Genomic DNA, 21,773 nt, shown 5'->3' with positions numbered 1-21,773 from the left:
CTGTGGAGTTTTTGGGGTTCTCTATGTATATTATCATATCATCTGCAAATAGTGATAGTTTGACTTCTTCTTTTCCTATTTGGATTACTTGTATGTCTTTCTCTTGTCTTATTGCTATGGCTAGACTGCCAGTATTATATCGAAAAGCAGTGGTGAGAGTGGACATGCTTGTCTTGTTCCAGATCTTAATGGAATTGCTTTCAGCTTTTCACCATTGAGAATGATACTGGCTGTTGGCTTGTCATAGATGGCCTTTATGATGTTGAGGTATGTCCCTTGTATCCCAATAACTTCAAGGGCTTTTATCATGAATGGGTGTTGCACTTTGTCGAAAGCTTTCTCAGCATCTATTGATATTATCATATGGTTTTTATATTTCTTTTTGTTGATGTGTTGGTTAACGTTGATTGATTTTCGGATGTTGAACCATCCTTGTGTCCCTGGCATGAATCCTACTTGGTCATGGTGAATTATCTTATGGATACATTGTTGGATTCTGATAGCTAAAATTTTATTGAGGATTTTTGCATCAGTGTTCATTAGGGAGATTGGCCTGTAGTTTTCCTTTTTTGTGTTGTCCTTATTCGGTTTTGGTATTAGTGTAATGTTGGCTTCATAGAATGTGTTTGGTATTGTCCCTTCCTTCTCAATTTTTTGGAAGAGTTTGTGAAGGATAGGCACTAATTCGTCTCTGAATCTTTGGTAGAATTCATTTGTAAATCCATCAGGTCCTGGGCTTTTGTTTTTGGGGAGGTTTTTGATTACCATTTCAATTTCGCTGCCTGTAATTTGTCTGTTTAGGTGTTCTATTTCTTCTTTATCTAGCTTTGGGTGATTGTAGAGTTGTAGGAATTTGTCCATCTCCTCTAGATTGTTGAACTTGTTTCCATATAACTGTTCATAGTAGTTACTGATTATTCTTTTGATTTCTGCTGTTTCTGTTGTGATTTCTCCTCTTTCCTTTATGATCCTGTTTATATGTGCTTTCTCCCTTTTTTCCTTTGTGAGCCTGGCTAGGGGTTTGTCTATTTTATTGATTTTTTTAAAGAACCAGCTCTTGGTTTCATTGATCTTTTGGATTGTTTTTTTAGTTTCAATTTCATTTATTTCTGCTTTGGTTTTTATTATTTCTTTTCTTCTACTGGTTTTGGGGTTTTTTTGTTGTTCTTTTTCTAGATCTTGGAGCTTCGAGATTAGGTTGTTTCTTTGAGTTCTTTCTTGTTTCTTGATGTGAGCCTCTATTGCTATATATTTTCCTCTTATTACTGCTTTTGCTGCATCCCATACATTTAGGAAATTGTTGTCCTCATTGTCATTCAATTCAAAGAATTTTTTAATTTCTTTTTTGATCTCCTCATTAGTCCAGTGGTCTTCCAATAGTGTGGTTTTCAATCTCCATGAGGTAGGAGAGTTCCTTGTCTTCTTTTTATGGTTTATTTCTATTTTGATGCCTTCATGGTCAGAAAAGATGGTTGGTATGATTTCAATCTTGGTGTATCTGTTGATGTTTGTCTTGTGTCCCAGTATGTGATCGATCCTGGAGAATGATCCATGAGCGCTTGAGAAAATGTGTACTCTGTTTTTTCTGGGTTTAGTGTTCTATAGATGTCTGTTAAGCCCAAGCGTTCTAGGTCCTTATTGAGAGCTTTAGTGTCTTTACTTATTTTTTGTCTCGTTCATCTATCCATTGTTGTTAGTGGTGTGTTGAAGTCTCCCACTATGTATGTGTTTTCTCTGATGTCTGTTTTCAGAGAGGACAATAGTTGTCTGATGTATTTTGGTGCTCCTTCGTTTGGTGAATTTATGTTAATGAGTGTTATTACTTCTTGAAGTATTGTCCCCTCAATCATAATGTAGTGACCCTTGGGGTCTCTTTTTTATCTTTTTGAGTTTGAAATCCATTTTATCTGATATAAGTATAGCTGTTCCTGCTTTCTTTTTTGGTCCATTTGCTTGTAGGATTGTTTTCCATCCTTTAACTTTGAGTCTATTTTTATCTTTTTTAGCTAAATGTGTTTCCTGGAGAAAGCAAAAGCTTGTTTTCCTGTAGAAAGCAAAAGGTTTGTTTCTTAATCCAGCCTGTGACTCTGTGTCTTTTTATGGAAGAATTTAGTCCACTTCCATTTAGAGGTAATATTGATATGTTAGCATCTGTATTTGCCATTGTGTTTGTCTTTCCTTTGATTTTATTTATTTATTCTTTTAATAACTTTTTTTTGGCCTTATTTTGTTGTTATTCGTCCCTCTGAGGTTCTGGCTTTAGGACTCCTTGTAGTATTTTTTGGAGTGGGTGTTTAGTCGTGATGAAATTCCAGAGTTTCTGTTTGTCTGGGAAGGTCCTTATTCTTTCTTCATAGAGGAAGGAGAGCTTTGCAGGATAGAGTATTCTTGGTTGGCATCTGTGGTCTTGGAGTCTGTTGACTGTGTCCCTCCACTTTCTCCTTGCCCATAGTGTTTCTTTGGAGAAATCTGATGTCAGCCTGATTGGTTTTCCTTTGAATGTTATCTGTTTCTTCCCTCTTGCCAGCTTCATTATTTTTTCCTTGTCCTGGATTCTTGGGAGCTTTACTATTATGTGTCTTGCTGTATTTTTCCTTCCATCGTGGAAGTTTGGTGTTCTTCTTGCTTCTTTTATATCAATTTTCAGCTCCTTCTTCACGTTTGGGAAGTTCTCTTCAATTATCTCCTTGAATATTTTCTCTGTTCCTACATCTCTCTCCTCTCCTTCTGGTATTCCTATAACTCTTATATTTCCTTTCCTCATGGAGTCAGTTAGTTCCCAAAGTCTTTCTTTGGTCTTTTGCTTCTTACTTCTCTTTCCTTTTCTGTTTTGGTTCTTTTTATTTCTGTGTCTTCAAGAGTGCTTATTTGTTTCCATTTCATCTATTCTGCTTTCGTTGCTTTTCCCAGAGTTCTTCAGTGCCTCCATTAATTCTTTGATCTCCCGCATTTCTTTTAGTTCCTTCTTTTGGTACTCAATTTCATTCTTCTGATTGTTGATTATTTTTCCCTTATCGTTGTTTTCCTTTATGAGTTCTGTCATTTTTTTAATCATGGCAATTTTAAATTCTTTTTCTGGAAGGCTCAGAAATTCTTCCAAGTTACTGTCGTTGTAATCTGAGGGGTGGTTTTCTTTTTGTGGTGTGCTTTTTTCCTGAGGAATTGCTAGGTTGCGTGTGGTTCTTCTACTCCCTACTGTCTGTTTTCTAATTTGCCATATGCATTGGGACACTGTGTTTCTGGGACTGGCCGGCATCTTGGGTGATCTTCTTCACCCCCTCTGGCTCCTCCAGGAGCCATCTGTCAGTTTCAAGCAATCTTTACTGAAGAAAGGTCCCTGTTCTAAAATGCCGATGTGGGGACACACTGCCCTGCGTGCCTGGTCTCTCCCTGGTGGTGGGTTCCTGCTCCCTCTCTGGGCTTGGACTGCAGGCCAGAAGGGGCCTGGCATGGGTGAACTTCCCAGCTCACCTCTGGCTCCTCCAGGAGCCTTCTACTTGTTTCAGGCACTCCCTGCGCACCTGGTCTCAGGCACACTATTCTGCGCACCCGATCTGCCCCGGCCGTGCGTGCCCGCTCACCCTCTGGGCTTGGACTGCTGGTCAGAAGGGGCCTGGTGTGGGCGAACTTTCCAGCTCACCACTGACTCCTCCGGGAGCCTTCTGCTGGTTTCAAGCAGTCTTTTCTGAAGAAAGGACCCTGTTCTATGGGGTGCTGGTGATTTTTTTTCTGGTCGCTAGGTGGCGCCAGAGATCTCTCCTAGTGTCCTTGGGGAGCTGTTTTTTTCACCCCGTGGGATGGGGAACAGAGTGGGAGTGGTGGGGATAGCCTCAACGGCTTTGGGGTGTTGTGTCTGCCTTGTGCCCCACCGTCATGGGGAACCCATGCTCCAAATTTCGTGCCCGGGGTCTCAGTTCCAAAGCCCTCAGTTCCAGGAAGTGGGCTGTAGCCCAGTTCAGTGTCCACAGAAATGGCGCCTTTTGCACCCCACTCCTGTGCCCTGGCGCCTGATTTCTGATTACTCAGTGAGGGACATTCACTTCAGTGAGGGCCCCCGCGCGTCTACCCACAAGCCTAGGTTGCAGGCGTGGGGACCTGGGCAGCTGTGATCCGCATTTGTTTTTCAAGCGCACCGCACCGCTTTTCCGCACAAGCTTACCTGCTGGCCTTGGGCTATGTGTAGGTCTCCGGGAGTCTTTGTTTTTCTCTAATGGCGCCTGGAGCCTTTCGCTCACCTCCGTGGCGAATCCTGCAAGGTTCTCCACAGCTCCAGTTCATGGGGTGTGGTGGCTGAAATAGTTCCTTTCCACTCACAGTCCTGCTTGTTGCGTAGTTTGTTCTTGTTGGTTGTTTTAGTTTTTTTTTTTTTGTTTTTTTTCCTCCTTTCTGTTGGTCGGAGAGTGCCGACTTTGTGGGTGGGGGAGGGTAGCAGGGTTCTGAGCTTTCCTCCCTTCTAGTACTCTTTTATGGCAACTTTCTTCTTTGGGTAGTTTTCTGGAGTCGTCCGTTTATCTTCCATGTCCCAGTTCTCACTGGGACCTGCCACTTTTCCTCCCTATTAACTTTTTTTTAATGGGAGATCTTACTTGCAGCATTTCCTCGCCGCCATGTTGATCCGCCCTCTGTGACCATCCGATACAATGTTATTGTAAGAAAGTATTTAGGAGTGTGAGCATGGGGCACACGCACCTATAAATATGTATACCTGGGCAGAGAAGCTGGAGATCATGGGGACTAGGAAATTTGGTTGCTCTCTGCCTGCCTGCCCGCTGGTCTGCCTGTAGATCTAGTCCCCTCCTTCAGCATTAAAGGCACGTCAGAAGGACTTGAGACTCCAAGGTTCTTTTTCAATTTGCCTGGATCAATAGTGAACCTGCCTGGTCTGGGACGGTTGCACAACAAGTGGTGTAGACAGCAGGGTGATTTGATACACACGGGCACGAGCCCTCTGAGACCTTGGGAGGGATTGACGAGTGGCCAGCCATGAGAAGGTGGTACTCAGTGGCCTGCCTCCTCTCTCTGTGGCACCTCTCCATGAATGGCCAGACATAGAGGGACCCCTGTTTCAGGTGGAGCAGGCCCTGTGCACAGTAGGGGAGACCTTGGGCAGGCAGAGTGCCCGTGATGCGGCAGGGGCTGTGGAATGTGTGTTTCTCACAGCTCTGTGAGAGTCTATGCTGAGAGAGGAAGCCAAGGCCTGGAGCTCCAGGATGAGATACAGGCACTGCGAGGTCTCTTTAGGACTCTGGGAGAGTGGGAAGAGATCCAGGAAGACCTACCTGCCCCTCTGGAGGTGCCAGGTCCCCCCTCTGGAGAGAAGGGAGAGGCTGACCCCTGGCCTCAGGCTCACTCTGTGGTGACACAGAAGATGAAGCAGCAATGGCCCATGGCCCTAGGGGGTCAGGCTGTTGGGCCACTGCAGATGATGAGTTCACCATATTGCCCTATCACCCAAGCGGAACTGGTGGACTTGGGTAAACAGTTCAATCAGAAACCAGGAGAGCCCTGGGCAGCCTGGCTGCTGCATTTGTGGGACCTGGGAGGTGGACGGAATTATTTGCACAGCACAGCAATTAGAGAAACTGGGCTCAGTGACCCCATATCTGTCATTGTGACAGTGGCTGCTGAACAGCTGGTAATAAGGCCAGCTGAGTAATGGTTGCTGGGCAAAAAGTATGGGCTGATGCAGATATGCCAGAGAATGTGAGTAAAGGGCAAATATACGCGAGTTTGCGCAGGTACTTCGTGAACTGGGGATGAGGCAGGCCAGGTTTACTGTGCACACTCATGGCCCTGATGATGTGCACTTCACTGCAGGGTTGAGGGATGTGGTACTGCAAAATCCCCCTTCGTCCTCATTTGGGTCCCTTATGGCAATTGTAGCACCCTATGTGGGACACCGAATAAATGACGTACTAACTTGGGTACGTGAAGAAGGGTATTGCCTTCTCGGAATACGGGTACTTAGGCAACTGAAAGGGAAGCCAAAAAAAGACAAGCAACCCCCTTAAAGTCACCCATGCTCAAATGTGGGTGGGTCTACTGGGAGCAGCGGTAGATCATGCCAAAACAGATTGCACAGCCCAGAGCACATTTGCTGGAGTGTGGAGACATTTGTTAGAGACCAAAGGCTCACTTCCGTGAGAGGAGGGGCTGCTGTGAAGGGGAAAGCTGGGGACTCCAGGCTCCAGGCATGTGCCCCCTGCCTGGAGGACCATTTATTGTCCACCTGGTCCTACGGGATGTCCTGTTCACTTTTAAATAGGGTGAGGGCCAAGGAACTATCCTCAGGGGATGAGTGGGGACCAGAGGCCACATGTGGAACTTGCCATCCACTGATGCCCAACCAGTGCACAAAGGGTTGTGGTTTTTGGTCAAAGTGATAGCAGTGAGTACCCCTGGGGACTGGGCGATTACCCCCAAAGCAGTATAAAGTGTGTGTGTTGCTATTCCTGGAGTACATCCTGGGGGTGAACTACTACATGGCTCGTGGCTGCAGACCACAGCCAGAGAATTTCACCTTAGGGGGCGTGTAGTGAAGGCGTGGTGCAGGGACATGCTGAGCATCCACCTTTACAGCTGCCAGACCCCAGGCAAAAGACCAATACTAAACAGTATCGGTTGCCAGATGGCCACGAAGAGATTATGGGCACAATAGCAGAGCTGGAGAAAATGGGTATTGTGCGTGCTGCCCACAGCCCTTACAAGTCACCCACATGGCCAGTGAAGAAGCCTGATGGCTCCTGGCATATGGTGGTAGATTACTGTGAGTTGAATAAAGTGGCTCCCCGCTTGCATGCAGCAGAGCCTTCACTGGCAGACCTGATGGATGGACTGAGCCACGAGCTGGGCACATATCACATTGTAGCTGGTCTGGCTAATGCTGCCTTTTCCATTGCTGTAGCACCAGAGGGTCAAGACCAGTTTGCCTTCATGTGGGAGGGTGGCAGTGGACATTCACTGTGCTTCTGCAGGGACATCTGCGAAGCCCTACTCTGTGCCATGGGCTGGTGACAGCTGATTTGGCCCAGTGAGAGAGGCATCTTCAGTGTGCTTGTACCATTACACTGATGATGTCGTTGACCAGTGACTCTCTTGCAGTTTTGGAAAAGGCTGTACCTCTCCTATTGACACACCTGAAAACATGTGGTTGGGCAATCACTGAAAGCAAAAAGCAGTGGCCTGGATTATCTGTCAAGTTCTTGGGGGTTGTTTGGCCTGGTAAAATGAAAGTTACCCCTGATGCTGTTACAGACAAGGTACAATCTTACCCCACCCCAACCACAATGAAGCAGTTGCAAACTTTTCTGGGCCTCCTGGGTTGCTGGAGGGCATTTATACCTCACATGGCCCAGCTCCTATGGCCCCTGTGTAGGCTGATACGTAGAGAGCACAGATGGGATTGGTCTGCTGAAGCAGATGCAGCATTTGCTGTAACCAAATGGACTATAAAGGCTTTGCAGGTTTTTGGCCCAGCCTGACCCTGTGAGCTAGATGTGCACGTGGCTCAGGAAGGGTTCAGGTGGGGACTCGGGTAGAAATCAGAGTGACAACAACAGCCCATTGGATTCCAACTCTGGAAAGGGCTGAGACTAGGTATTCCTCAGTTTGAAAGCAGCTATGGTGTGTGCAGCTTTATAGTTCCTGTCCTGGTGTGGACTATCTATCCGATGGCTGAGTGGGTACAGGATTGGGCAACAAAGCCCTACAGAAGCTCACTTTGACAAAGTAGGGGGCATACCTGCAATAGCACAGCTCTCTGTCAATTAGCCCCTTATAGGTGGAGTTGCAAGAGGTCCTGAGTCCAGTGCAGCAGTGGGCAAAAGACATGGGTGTCGAGTGGAAATTCCATGCACCTCACAGGCCCAAGACTATAGGGATCACAGAGAGCCACAATGGCCTGCTGAAGCAAGGACAGAGCTACTCCCCCACTCCCACGCCAGCTGGGTGGAGCAGACTCATGTGGGACCTCCCTTGGACACTAAAGGAGAGGGCCAGGAAAGGCAGCCTGGCTTCTGTAGAGGCGTTGCTGCATCGCGCCGCTGCTCCCATCCAACTGCAAATACATACTTCAGGCATCAGCCTGGGTTTGGGTGGCAGGGCAACATTTTATTGCCAGCTCCTACTAGGTTGGACCCAGGACACACTATGGACTGGTTATGACCTTAGAAAGTAAAGCTCCCCACGTGCATAGGGTGGCCCTGATAGCCCCTTGGGGATGCAGCCTGGAGGCCCATCTACAAATAACACCTTGGATAACTGGGCAATGGCCTCCATGGGTGCGTGTTACCCACTCTGGGGTGGCGGATCAGAGGGCAACGCCAAAGGGAACATTTGTGTTGATTTTGTGGCCTATTATGAGTCTGCCTCCTAGTTGCAACTTTGTATTGCTTTTGTGGGTTATGGGTACACGTTCCTCGCCAAGGGAACCTCGTGGAAGAATGCTGCATAGGTTATACAGCAAAAACCTTGAGGAGGTGGAGTGTCAGGAACACGGAGTAACTCGGGCTCGTTTCACCTCCCCCTGCCAGCCTCTGCGGCCACTACCTGCAGCTTTGTTTTCCTCCCAGGTTTCATTACCTACATGTGATTCTGTTTTATAGGAGCGTGAGCATGGGGCACACGCACCTATAAATATGGATACCTGGGCAGAGAAGCTGGAGATCATGGGGACTAGGAGAATTGGTTGCTCTCTGCCTGCCTGCCCGTTGGTCTGCCTGTGGATCTAGTCCCCTCCTTCAGCATTAAAGGCAGGTCAGAAGGACTTGAGACTCCAAGGTTCTTTTTCCATTTGCCAGAATCAACAGTGAACCTGCCTGGCCTGGGATGCTTACGCAATACCTAGACAGACAATGAGGCAGAGCCACCCTAGTTAAAGTATCCTGACAGAGAAAGGCCTCAGCTGAGCTCACACAACTGAACCCAACCTAGGCCAGGACCCATCTGAGCTATAAACCTATAAAATGCTGTCAGTCACTGAATTTGGGGACTGCTTGTTACGTAGCAGTATCTAAGTGATACAATGCCTTAAAGACTAATGATGGAGACTTGGAATGCAAAGCTTGGGGTGGTTTTTGCATATCATTGTAATGTTTGCTTCTGCTGAGTGGATAGCATTTTAGGCAATTCTTATCTGGTTGGTCCTAATCCATACCTCATTGCACATAGTGTAATAACTAAGACAGAGAAATCAACCCTCCTTACTCACCTACCTTCTCACTCTACCCTACCCCACCCCTGTATACACACACACACACACACACACACACACACACACGAGCTTACATTGCAGCAGTTTGTAAATGTCCTTTTCATTTGTTTATTGAAATTGTAAAATATAATAAGTTATATATACAGAATTAGACAAAAGTATTGACAATTAAGATTTCATAGGGTGGGGGGTGAGGGGGAATCACAGCTGTAGCCTGGGTGTTTTTTAAATGTGTTTAAATATAGCAAAATGACAGAGAGGGAGGGTGATTCTAGCTTGGGTCAGTGATAATCTTTAGGTCTCATTGATTGAATTCCATAATGTTGCCTAAAGCTCATCAGAGTATCGCTTCCTGGGGTTTCCAAATAAGTAAATGACAAAAAATTAAATTACAAAACCCAAATAAGTGAAAGACAAAGGGATGTGTAACTCAGGAAGGGCTAGCTCTCTAAACACAGCAGGCAGAGAGTTGCTGAAACCTAGTGTGAACTTGGCTGGATAGACTCCAGTTTCCCAACAGTGTGAAATGAAGCAGAACCCCCAGAAGAGTCCCCTCTGCTCCTTCACTGAAAATGCTCTAAGGAAGCTGCAAGCCACTGTCCTGGAACCCATGCCCGTCACATGTGACATCTGCAGCCTAATTAAGGGGAGACTCTCATCATCATTATTGCAATGCAGAGAAAAGTGGCCCCGTAGCATCTTAAAAAGAAATTAAAAGGATAATTAAGGCTTTTCTTGGAGGATTTAGCTTGCAGAATGTAGCAAGTAAGTTCTGAAAAACAGCAGCAAACAGACACAATAAATGATGATATTAAATATTCAGGACCTAATTATGATCCTATCACAGTATGTTCTACATTCATTGGTGGGAAATTGCTTGTTGGCTTTAAACATATGACTGATTTCCTCCCCCAAAGCATTCACTCAGTCATGCAACTTGCAATTTTAAAAGCATTGCTTTGTAAGTCAGAGGCTGGTTTTAATTGAGTCACAATCACAAGCAGACCTGTCATTAGGGAGCACAGCGTGAACTCTCAATTAGCCTCCCACCGTGAGCCCTGCCCTGGCTTCCCAGCTCTGGCAACTGCCAGTGTGGTAATAGAATTAGCCAAGAACAATGACAATTCATTAACTTTATCTCTAAATGTATGCCGAATCATTGCAATTACAGTGAAACCCCTCAAATCTGAGTTTTTATGTTTCTATTCCCAGTTTACTTGATGACTCACATTGTTTTCAGTTCTATGGAGAATCTAGAAGGCCTGGCCTTTCCCATAGTGCCACTCTTTCTCACCTAAATTTTACTTTTCCTGATTAGAGGATAATCTCTAATCTCTCATTTACAGAAGAGAAACTGAGGCTTAGGGAGAGAGAAGAAAACAGCCCAAGTAGGCACAGTGAGAACAGGGTCTCAGAATCCCAAGCTCAGTTCTCTCAGCTCTGCAGGGTCAACGTGCACCAACTGGCTCAGAAGATGCGGTAATATTCCCACACCCTGAGGCTCATGCCTTCGTCTCAGACATTCTAAAAATCTAGTCATCATTTCCCTTTCTAAGTAGAGCTGACCACTCAATTCTATTTGAAATGAAAACACCTTGACACATAATGAAAGTTGCTTGTGTCCTTGAGCATCACTCCCCTAAAAGGGTCAAATCTGACTAAAGATGAGATTGGAAGGCAATTCACGTGTAACATAAAACCACTGGGTTCCCAAATCTAAGTCTTAAAAGAGGTTGCCTACCAGACAGCCTCCCTAACAGGACACACATATACCTTGTGTATCTGTGACAGAGCAAGCCACGGAATGAGTACGTCCATCAGCAGCTGGAAGGCTGTAGGGATACAGTAACCACAAGAATAAGCACAGTTACCCTAAGGAAGTCACTGACTACTATTAACAGACTTGTTCTGAATCTGAAACTATGTGGAGTGAGGGGTCAGCATTCACTGAACTGCTCTCTTCACGAGGATGCTCTCCTTCATCGCCACAGTGGGAAGACACCTTCCTCTCTTAGAATGTTTCTTACATTTTCTTAGCCTTCCCTCATAGTGCTTGAGACATGACAATAAGGACATGTCTTCTGCCCCTCACTGCCTTGCAAACTCCTTTAAAATAAGGGCAAGGTTCTTCATTTCCTTCTTTCCCACATCCTGGTTCATGTGAGAAACCACAAGTTCCTTCAATGAGTTTGTAGCTGACTGGCTCTGAATAAATATTCATTCTGCCTAGTGAGGTAAAGTGGGTAACTGAGAGTATCCCAGCTTTAATCTGTAATCTTTGGCTAGATCAGAAAACAGGCCTTATTTCCTCTTAGTCCCTGGAACAGCTAAGGCACCCTGGTGACAGAGCTGGAAAGGCCTTTGTTCTCAGCAGGCTCTCTGCAGTCTATTGGCATGACTTGCAGCTCCAGGCCGCTGTCAGTTGGTCCTTGGTACATCCCAAGGAGACCAGTTCACCAGTACATGCCTCAAGATGCTGTGGCTGGTTGGGAGGCCGGTGGCACAGCCCCAGCCCACTCCAGTATGTCTGCGCACAAGGACTCCACGGCATCCAGCCGCTCTATCTGCACCAGTCTGGTGAGCAGTTCTGGAATGCTATAGCCAGCTGTGCTGATGCGGTCAAAGAGTTGCATGCCGTCTGTCATGCCCCCGATCTCATCCCTCTTCAATCCAAAGCTCTCAGCGAGGTGGCGCCATGTTTTCACTATGGCCTTCTCAGAGTTGTATGTGGAGCTGAGCATCCGGCTGGTCTTCTCCAGGCAATCAAATGGCAGCTCTGTGGGACTGAGACCTGTGGAGAAAAAGGGCCACAGCTGGATGTCACAAGTGGCAATCTATACTGAAGCTCAACACCATTAAATATTATTTTTGAAAACAATTATAAAATAAAATAGATGCATAAACACACGCACAAAATGCCAGACTCTGCCAGACACTTGAGAAGCCTCTCCATGTACCTAACCCTAATAGTAATCTCTTCCCCATGGAAAGTAACAGCCATATTAACTGTTCTCAGAGTACTCTCCTCCAGACCATTTTTAGCCGGTCCAAAGCACTCGATACAGGCTATCCTTGCTGGGTAATTCTGCTTTACATGGAGTCAAAGGGACAGTATCATGTCCTTTTATGGGGACAATAGTCACCTTTATGAAAGGTGCTCTCAAAGACAGCCCAAAGCCGGTGTGATCTGGCCGAGTCATTGCCTACTCAGTGGTCTAATGGTTCTCAGCCCTCATGGTACATTAGACTCACCTAAGAGCATTTTTAAAAATTGATGTATTTCTACTTCTGGAAGGTGGAAGAGACATGTTTTTCCCTATTCCTCCTAATAAGCACAGCTAAAAACCCCTGGACATTATGTATGAAACAAACATAAGAAGACTCTGGAAACTGGAAAGAAAAGACAGACCAGTAGGGATATTGAGGCTGAAGAAATGACACAGTCTGGGTTTTCCTTTGCCTCATTATCTCAGACAAAGAACAAAGAGTTAGCAATCCAGGAATACATAAACAGATGAAATACATACTACAGATGAAAATATCCCCAACAAAAGCCTGTGCCTCTTAGCTAAAGTATTAGGTGTGGGGGTAGGGGAGAAAGCTTAGCATGAAGAAAATGTTTAGACAATAACTGCTCTACTCCAGCCAAACATCACAGAAAAAAAAAAGCTTTGGCCAGAAAAGAGTGAAAAGAAAGCCTAGACACCCACGTTCATAGGCTCTAATACTGCACCAGGGTGGTGTCAAGAATGGTGAAGAAGGGAACCTGGACTTTCTCATCATCAGCTGGTGACTAGCCTCCTCACCCTTCGTGGTGTTAATGGAGACAACTTGGAGAAATAGATTTCCATTCTCCAACCATCAGTGAAAAGGAGCTTCCATTGGGGTGTCAAAGAAGACTGAGTGGGAATAAGGACATCTACTTCTGCCTCGCAGTAATAAGATGGCACCCCTTCTCCTGCCACATAAGTTTAAGAGGAGGCCAGCTACAATAGATGGTTTAATTAAGACCAAGAGTCTCCTAACATGACACAACACTGTCTAAATTTCAATAGAAATCAACTCATCATACCAAGAACCAGGAAAATCTCCCATAAATAAAAAGATATCAACAGATGCCAACACTGAAATGACAGAGGTGCTAGAATTAACTAACAAAGATTTTAAAATACCTGCCAAAAATGTTTCAAAAAGTAATGACTGAAATAGATGAAAAATACAAAGACTTAGCAAAAGATAGAAAGTGTAAGTTTGGACCAAATGGAAATGTTATAACTAAAAGATACAACAATAGAAACCAAAAAATCACAGCAGAAGTGCACAATGACAGAACAAAGAGAGAGAAAGAATTGTAAGGTGGATAATGAAAAACGGAAAGAAAATGACATTAGCCTCAGTGACTTTGGGGTTATAAAAAAAAGATATTGTATTTGTTACATGGAGTCTCAAAAGGAGAGGAGAAAAGGGAAGGACTGAAAGAGTACTCAAAGAAATCATGGTTGAAATTTTCCAAATTTGGACAGATACAAATCTACAGAAGAAGTTAATATTAAGTTATATCATAAATGGACTTCTGAAAAGTAAAGACAAACAAGTCTTGAAAACAATCAGAGAAAAACATCTTACCCATAGGGAACGACAGCAGATTTCTCACCAAAAACTTGGAGTCCAAAAGTAAGTGTTACAGTATTTTCAAGTACTGAAAGAAAAGAACTGTCAACCCACTATCTAATGTCCAGTGAAAATACCCTTTAGGAATAAAGGGGAAATCAAGACATTCTCAGAATGAAGGAAAGCTAAGAATTTGTCACCAGCAGAACATCTCTGAAAGAAAAACATTGATTCAAGAGAACACTGCAACCCTATATTTATTGCAGCACTATTTACAGTAGGTAAACCTGGAAACAACCCAAATGCCCAGAAATAGATGACTGGATCAAGAAGATGTGGTACATATACACCATGGAATGTTACTCAGCAATCAAAAAAGATAAACTCCTGCCATTCACAGCAATGTGGATGGAGCTAGAAGGAATTTTGCTCAGTGAAATAAGTCAGAAGGAAAAGGGAAAATATCAGATGGTTTCACTTTTAACAGGAATACAGGGGAACCAAATAAGACATCAGTGTAAAAAAATAATAACAGTACAAAACACAACAATGCAAAAACGGACAATTATAAATCAGAGACATCCCACAGGGGAGGAGGAAGAGAGGAATCAGAGGGAGGGGGGAGGAGCACAGGGGACTGAGGTGATGGTGCACAGGTGCATTGGTGAAGGAAACTCTATGGGGACTACACCTGAGGGGGTGGGGGGGAGCAAATATTGTTTAAAAATGAACAATGATGTAAAGAATAAAAAATTAATTAAAAAATAAAAAGAAGAATGATGTAAAAATAAATAAATAAAATAAAAACATCAAATAAACAACAACAACAAAAAGAATAACTGAAGGAAGTCTCTAAAAAGAAAAGAAATGATAAAAGAATGAAACTTGGAACACCAGAAAAAAACATATTAAGCAAAAAATATGGGTAAATACAATAGCATTCCTTTTCTTTTTAAGTTTTTTTGAATTATGTTTGCTAGTTGAAGCAAGTGATGCGATTTTCAATAAATGTAAAGGAGATAAGACAACTCTAAGCATGGAAGGTAGAGGGATGTAAAGGAAGTAAGGTTTCTATATTTCATTCAACTAGTAAAATGACGACAGCAGTAGATTGCAGCAAGCTATGTATATATAATACCAAGAGAAACTACTAAAATGGTTATAGAAAAGATGCACACAGAACACATACTTCACTCAAAGAACATCAAAATGGAATCCTAAAATATTCAAGTGATCCAAAGGAAAGTGGGAGAAAGAAAACAGAGAAATGAAAATCATAGGCAACAAACAGTAAACAAAAAATAAAGTAGCAGACTTAACAAACCCTAACATATCAATGTTATGTTAAACCATATAAATAGTTTAAATATCAAGTAAAAGACAAAACTTGACAGTAAACATTTTAAATGACACAACTGTAAATTGTATGCTAACTGTATAATTGTATTCTATAGAAACTCATGTTAAATATGATGATATAGACAGACTGAAAGTAAAAGGATAGAAAAATCATGAAATGCAAACTAATAAAAGGAAAGCAGAAATGGTTTTATCATCAGATAAAGTAGACTTTTTTTTTTAATAGAGGCATGTTTTATTTATATTTATTCGTTTGTTTGTTTTGTTTATACAAGCACTGGGTACAGTCAGAAGCGCGGGAGGGTGAGAGAATTCACCAGAGCCAGAGCCGGGAGCAGAGCAGGCAGAAGGACCAAAGTACACCGCTGAGGGGAGCAGCAGGAGGCAGGAGAGGTCTGTGCGCCATGTGGGACCCTCCTCCGGTGGCTGGGGAGCAGCCGGGGATTGAACCAGCACGGCAGAGGCCGCGGGCACCGGGGAGGCCCTAAAGTAGACTTTATTGAGATGATAAAATCATACTTATAAGGAAACAAAGGAAATTACTAAATATGTATGCACTGAGCAATAGATTCTAAAATATGTGGAATAAAAACTGATAGAACAGAAAGGAGAAAGAGACAAATCCTATAATTAGAGTTGGAGGTTTCATTGCCTCTCCCTCAATAATTAATAAGTAACCATAGGAAGGACATCAGCAATAATACAGAAAAATTCAACAATATTAACCAGCAGTATCCAACCAACATTTATAGTACATGCCACCCAACAACAGTCTCAATACAGTAACAGTGGTGCAAAGCGGAAGCTTGCTGAATAGCCCAGAACTTAACCCTCAACAAAAGAATTTAAAACAATTGAAATTGTATATAGACTATATACTCCTACCACAATGGAATCATGAAATATATAAATCAATAATAGGAAAATCTTCCCACACTTGGAAACAAAACAAAACACTTTTTATTGGGGGGGGGGAGGTTAGGGGATAAATTTAGTTTATAACATTTATTTATTTCCCTACAGAGTTAATGCATGTAAAGAAATAGCCCATTTTTCACATGGAAATACACTTTTTCCAGAAAACTTTTTAGGTTCTTGCCAGTCTCCTGATTTTCTTTTTTTAAAAAAATTGGTTTGTATGGAGGGAGAGGTGGAGAAAGGAGAGATGTGGGGCGTCCTCTTCCTGGGAGGTTCTGGAGTCTTCCCTGCTTTCTAGGCAGGGAGGAGCCACGGGCAGTCACTTCTTGCTGTGTCTTACTCCTATTGTGAGGAGAACCACTGGCCTTGGGAATAACTACACATTGCTGCCCCACCCCAACAATCTGGGAGCCCCACTATTCAGCAGTCTTCTGTTTTGTGCCATGGTTTGTGCATTTATTGTGGTATGAGGGCTAAACACATGCTTCTAAAGTAATCCTTGGTCAAAGAGCAAACCTCAAAGGGTATTTTTTTAATGAATGAAAATTAAAATGTATCAAAATTTATAGGACAAAACTATAAGAGGGAAATTCTCAAGTCAACAATATAAGCTTTCATTTCAAGTTTCTAGAAGATTATCAAAATAAACCCAAAGTAAATAGATAGAAGGATATAATAAAGATAAAAACAATCAATAATTAATGACATTGAAAAGAGAAAAACAATAGCGGTAAAGATAAACAGAATCAGTTCTTTGAAAATATTAATAAAATGGACAAATCTAAAGACAGACAAGGGAAAATAAAGTACGTAAATAATGAGAATTGGAACGAAGCAGAGACTATCATGACAGAGCCTGCAGACATCGACAAGATAACAAGGCACTCCAGATGTGAATAGCTAGAATCTGAATTGGTGGGAAAGGTGAGTTGGCTCACCTATAACTCCATACAAAGGGACATCTCCTTTGTGGCTGGCAGATGTTATACAATACACCTGCCTCACTCCCACACAGGGCCAATGTTTAATACAGAGTTTAATACACCTGGAAACAGGTGCAAACATCCAAGTGCAACTATCTGTCCTAAAGGTCTAATCCCAATCACAGCCCATCCTGGTGCCACAACTACTGAGAGCGGTATGCTGGGGAGGCAGACTTTGTGGAAGGCACATGTAACCCTCGACGAACACACACTCCTCTCTCATCTGAATCAGAATTGGGACAGTAGCCTATCCACACTGGGCATTAGCAACTCCCAGTTTAACCTGCTGCTGTTGCACACCTGGGTAAAAGTAAAACGAAACTGCTATTCCCAGAACCCTCAAGCCAGAGCTAAGCCACAGTGAAGAAGTTGATACTAGCTCTAGATTATTTGAGATGATTTGACTGAGGAACTGACCTATGTGAGGGGTCATTATAGATCTCCCACCAATACGCTCCTTCCATATACACACCTCCAATCCAGGCAGCTGCAGTATTTTAGAAAGCTTGAACTTTAGGTAATCACTAGCAGAAATCTCCTAATACCCTGCTTCCCCTCTGTCCTACCTTCTACCCGTTTACAGAACCAGAGCTCTGGGAGTTTAAACAGGCACAGCAGCAGCAGTCCATGAATCAATACACTCACACAGACTCCTGGTAAAGGGCTTCGCATTATATCCTGCGACCTGTAAGTATAGTATAAGGCTGGCCAGAACAAGGAAAGAAAGCTCCTTATCTCAACCCATAAAAACCAAAAATGAAGAATCAGAGGAACATACTACAAATTATGGAACCTAAAAACCCTGAGAGAAGTCTCAGTCCAGCAGAACTGTGTAACTTGAAGAGGAGGTCAAGGTAACAATAATAACTATGCTTGTTGACAAAAGAAAAACAATGGATGAACAAAATCAGGAATACAAGGATAGAGAAAGCATGACAATATTTCAAACTGAATTAATAGAACTAATGCCCACCACAACCAAATTGAAAAATAAAATAGAAGCTTCAATATCAGGTAAATACAAGTTGCTGATAGACTCAGCAAGGCTGAATGCATGGTGGTGGAAAAGACACAAATACCAGCAAAGAGAAAAAGAAACAAGAAGAATGAAAATAGTGTAAGAACTCTTCAGGACAACTTGGGGTAGAAACCATATCTATATCATGGGGATCCTAGAAGGAGGTATGAGAAGGAAAACCATTGAAATTTTATTTAAAGAAATAATAGTGGGCCTCCCCGGTGGCGCAGCGGTTGAGCGCTGGGTTGCAAAGCTGCCCGCAGCCTCTGCAGCACCGGTTCGATCCCCATCTGCTCCCTGGCCACCAGAGGAGGGTCCCGCATGGCGCGCAGACCTCTCCTGCCGCCCGCTGCTCCCCTCAGCAGTGTACTTCGGTCCTTCTGCCTGTTCTGCTCCCCGCTCTGGCTCTGGTGAATTCTCTCACCCTCCCGTGCTTCTGACTGTACCCAGTGCTTGTATAAATAAATAAATAAATCTTTAAAAAAAAAAAAAAAGAAATAATAGTTGAGAATCTCCCTAATCTGGGAAAGAATCCAAATATCCTGATCCAAGAAGCTCAGAGTCACAAACAAAATAATACCAAAGAGACATACCTGAAAACATATTGTAATCAAACTGGTAAATCTAATGAAAAGGAAATTATACTAAAAACATCCAGGGAAAGAATAGTTACGTACAAGGGAATATCTATTAGATGTTTGGGAAATGCAAATTGAAGCCACAATGAGATATCAAAACACATCAATCAGAATGTCTGAAATAATAAATAATAACATCACCAAATACTGATGAGGATGTGGAGAAACTGGATCAGAGTTGGTGGAATGTAAATGGTACAACCACTTTAGAAAACAATATGGCAGCTTTTACAAACATTAAATATGCAACCACCATACAACTGACAATTGTACTTGGACATTTTTCCACAGAAACAGTGACTTAAGTTGGCATAAAAATGTATACATGGATAACAGCTTTAGTCACTATAGCCCCAAAATAGAAACGACCAGTATGTTCTTAAATGGATGAATAATCAACAGATGGTGGTACCTCCAGAACACGTACTGCAATTTAGGATTAAAAAGGAGCAAATTCTGATACATGCAACAATCTGCATGAATCTCCAGTAAATTATGCTGAGTAAAAAAAGCAATTTGCAAGAGGTCACATAGTGCATGAATCCACTTATGCAACATTCTTGAAATGACAGAATTACAAAAATGAAGGACTGATTAGTGTTGCTGGAGGCTAAAGAGAGGGTTGGTGGGTGGAAAGTGAGTGTGGCTTTGAAAGGGCAATTGAGGGGGCCTTGGGTGTGTACAGATGAGCTGTATCAGTGTCTTGGTGATGGCTTTCAGGAATGGTTTGGCAAGATCTTTCCAATGGGAGAAGCTGGGTGAAGGGTAGAAAGGACCTTTCTGTATTGTCTCTTATACGTGAATGAGAATGTAAATCTACATTGATCTCCCCAAGGAGCTCCTATTTCCTGCTGGATTCCTAAGGTTAATTTGAAAACCCAGCTATGGACTCTTAAAATCAAAACACCCTTTGGAACAGAGAAGAGCATTCAACATGATGGAACGAAAATCTCAGACCATGCCCCACTGGATGGCCAATGGCCCTGCCACAAAAGGCTCTATAGGTGCATTGGCCCTGGGTATATGAAGAGATGCTACCTCACTCCAGGCTGCAGAGGCAGTGGAGGGTGTGGGGGCACCCAATCAGCAGGCTTGCCCCCAACTCAGTGTGCTGCGCACAGGGATGGGGGTGGTTTCACTCCTGCTGCCCTGGCCAAGGAGACCAGACTGAGTGGTCCGGAGAGTCAGGGAATGTTCCCTAGTCTCGGTGATAAGGGCTTTTGTCTCCTGGGTGAATAAATAGGTCATTTTAGGACTTGAAAGAAATTGGAAGTGTGGACTCTGGTTTCAGATGAAAATGTTGATATTCCTGGCACTGCTGCCTCTCCCTGCCCACACCCAAACTGTCGTGACATCACAGGGAAACAGCCTAATTGCTCAGAAAGCATCTTTGCAGAAGGAGGGAGGGAGCCCACGCCTGTTAATATCGTGAATGGCCGCGGCAGTGGAAGGACTGCTGATTATTGGATAAGTGACTGCTTAGCAAAGATTTAGGAGATGATCATGTCAAGGCAGAGATGGCATCTGGGGCCCCTGCAGGAGACCCATAGGTCTCCTATTTTCTAGAGCACTAGGTGATCCTGACTCCAGGAACCCCTATGAGATGCTGTGCTGGGGCTGGATGTGGGCCCCTTGTCCTGCTCGAGGAAGGACAGGTGGAGTGCTGGGGACATGTGTGCTTCCCCCCCCCCAGGACAAGGATCAGCATGTAAGTCCCTCCACACCTGAGATCAGAACAACTGGCCATTCAGTTCAGGAAAAAGGTAAGTCCCTCCAAGGACGCTTATTAGGGCCTCCTGTTGACCGTCGGAGAAGGGTCTTGGGAAAACCTTTGGTAAGCGCACCCCCCAACAGTTCTTTCATGTTTACCTTCGACAACTCCGCACACATTGGCATACACATCCAGTATCTTTTTCCTTCGACTCTGAATCTGTGAAAAAAGTGAAGAGCATGTTAATTTTCAGAAAAAGAACCAAGTTCTCTAGTTTTGGCAGCTCTCCCTGCTTTCTAACCAAGTCCTGATATGAAGAGCACATCTGTAATTCACAGGAAGGATGCTTTCTCCCTGGGTTCTCCAGGCAAGTGCCTTCCACGCACATTGCAGGCTTCTTAGGCTCCCTGGACACTCGAACTCAAGACAGTGTTGATGGCAGTGACCAGGTATAATACCTGGCATCAGTCTGTTTGGCAGAATGAATGCCGGGACCCCCGTTCACAAGCAAGGCAGGTGGCCTGGGACACTTGTAGCCATGTGTATAGCACCCACAGAGCTATGTATGAGCTCTGCTCCCCAGAGCTGTGCCAGGAGATGGGCCCATGAGGGACAGGTGCAGAAGCCACCCTACGGCAACCAACACCTCTCTGCTGCTCCAGGGTCCTGCTGCAGAGGTCACTGAACTGGACAGCCGAGAACATGAAGTCCCCATCAGGAGCCAGGCCAAGCCCAGCCTCCCATTCAAGAACATGTTGACGTTAAGTGATGTTGTCTAGTACCACAGCTGCCCTGACTCTTGCAGGGCAGGGGTGAGGGGGTGAAGGGGGTAGGGGGCCTAAATTCTCAGGTAGCCTGGGGCAAGGCTTCCCTCTTTTTCGCCCACATTCCTGCATTACATGACAAACCACATGGATAATTTTTACTTGAAAAAAATGCTACACATATATACACACATGCAAATGTGCATATATATGAATGCAAATATATATATATATACACATTTGGTTGGATATGTGTTTATAAAGTATGTTTATAAAACTTTTGTTCTATGGCATTTAAATGCCAACCAATTTAAACTTTTCCCTCTTATTTTGATTTTCTTCTTTGAAGCGACAGACAATGAGAAATGTTTTCTATATTTTTAATGTCTTCTTTTAAATTGTGACTCCCTGCAGGTTCCCTGTCTCCCAGCAGAGATGGTTCGCTAAGCCTGTGGGAGGGTTTGGAGCGCGCTGCAGGTGTGGGCGTCCGGCTCTCCTGCAGTGCGCGCAGGGTCTCCCCACCAGCGGGCCCCCGCGTGCGCCCCGCCGCGCAGAGCCTC

General features: G+C 43.9%; 1 protein-coding gene across 2 annotated transcripts in view; it reads right to left on the bottom strand.

Moving 5' to 3' along the window:
- Positions 1-9,384: 9,384 nt before the first annotated feature.
- EDAR (ectodysplasin A receptor) overlaps positions 9,385-21,773 on the bottom strand; it is a 110,175-nt gene continuing 97,786 nt past the window's right edge. For both annotated transcript variants that reach the window (XM_054701564.1, XM_037527392.2), the window contains exons 11-12: positions 20,608-20,668; positions 9,385-12,002 (exon numbers count right to left, since the gene is read on the bottom strand). In XM_054701564.1, the coding sequence (XP_054557539.1) occupies positions 11,680-12,002; positions 20,608-20,668 (384 nt within the window). In that variant the 3' untranslated portion in view covers positions 9,385-11,679. The remainder of the gene's footprint in view (positions 12,003-20,607; positions 20,669-21,773) is intronic.

This window comes from Talpa occidentalis, unplaced genomic scaffold (genome assembly GCF_014898055.3).
Source record: "Talpa occidentalis isolate TD23 unplaced genomic scaffold, MPIMG_talOcc4v2.1 talOcc4.5, whole genome shotgun sequence".
Taxonomy (NCBI): domain Eukaryota; kingdom Metazoa; phylum Chordata; class Mammalia; order Eulipotyphla; family Talpidae; genus Talpa; species Talpa occidentalis.
The sequence above is the reverse complement of the archived record's forward strand: the minus strand, read 5'-3'. Positions and strand labels throughout refer to the sequence as shown.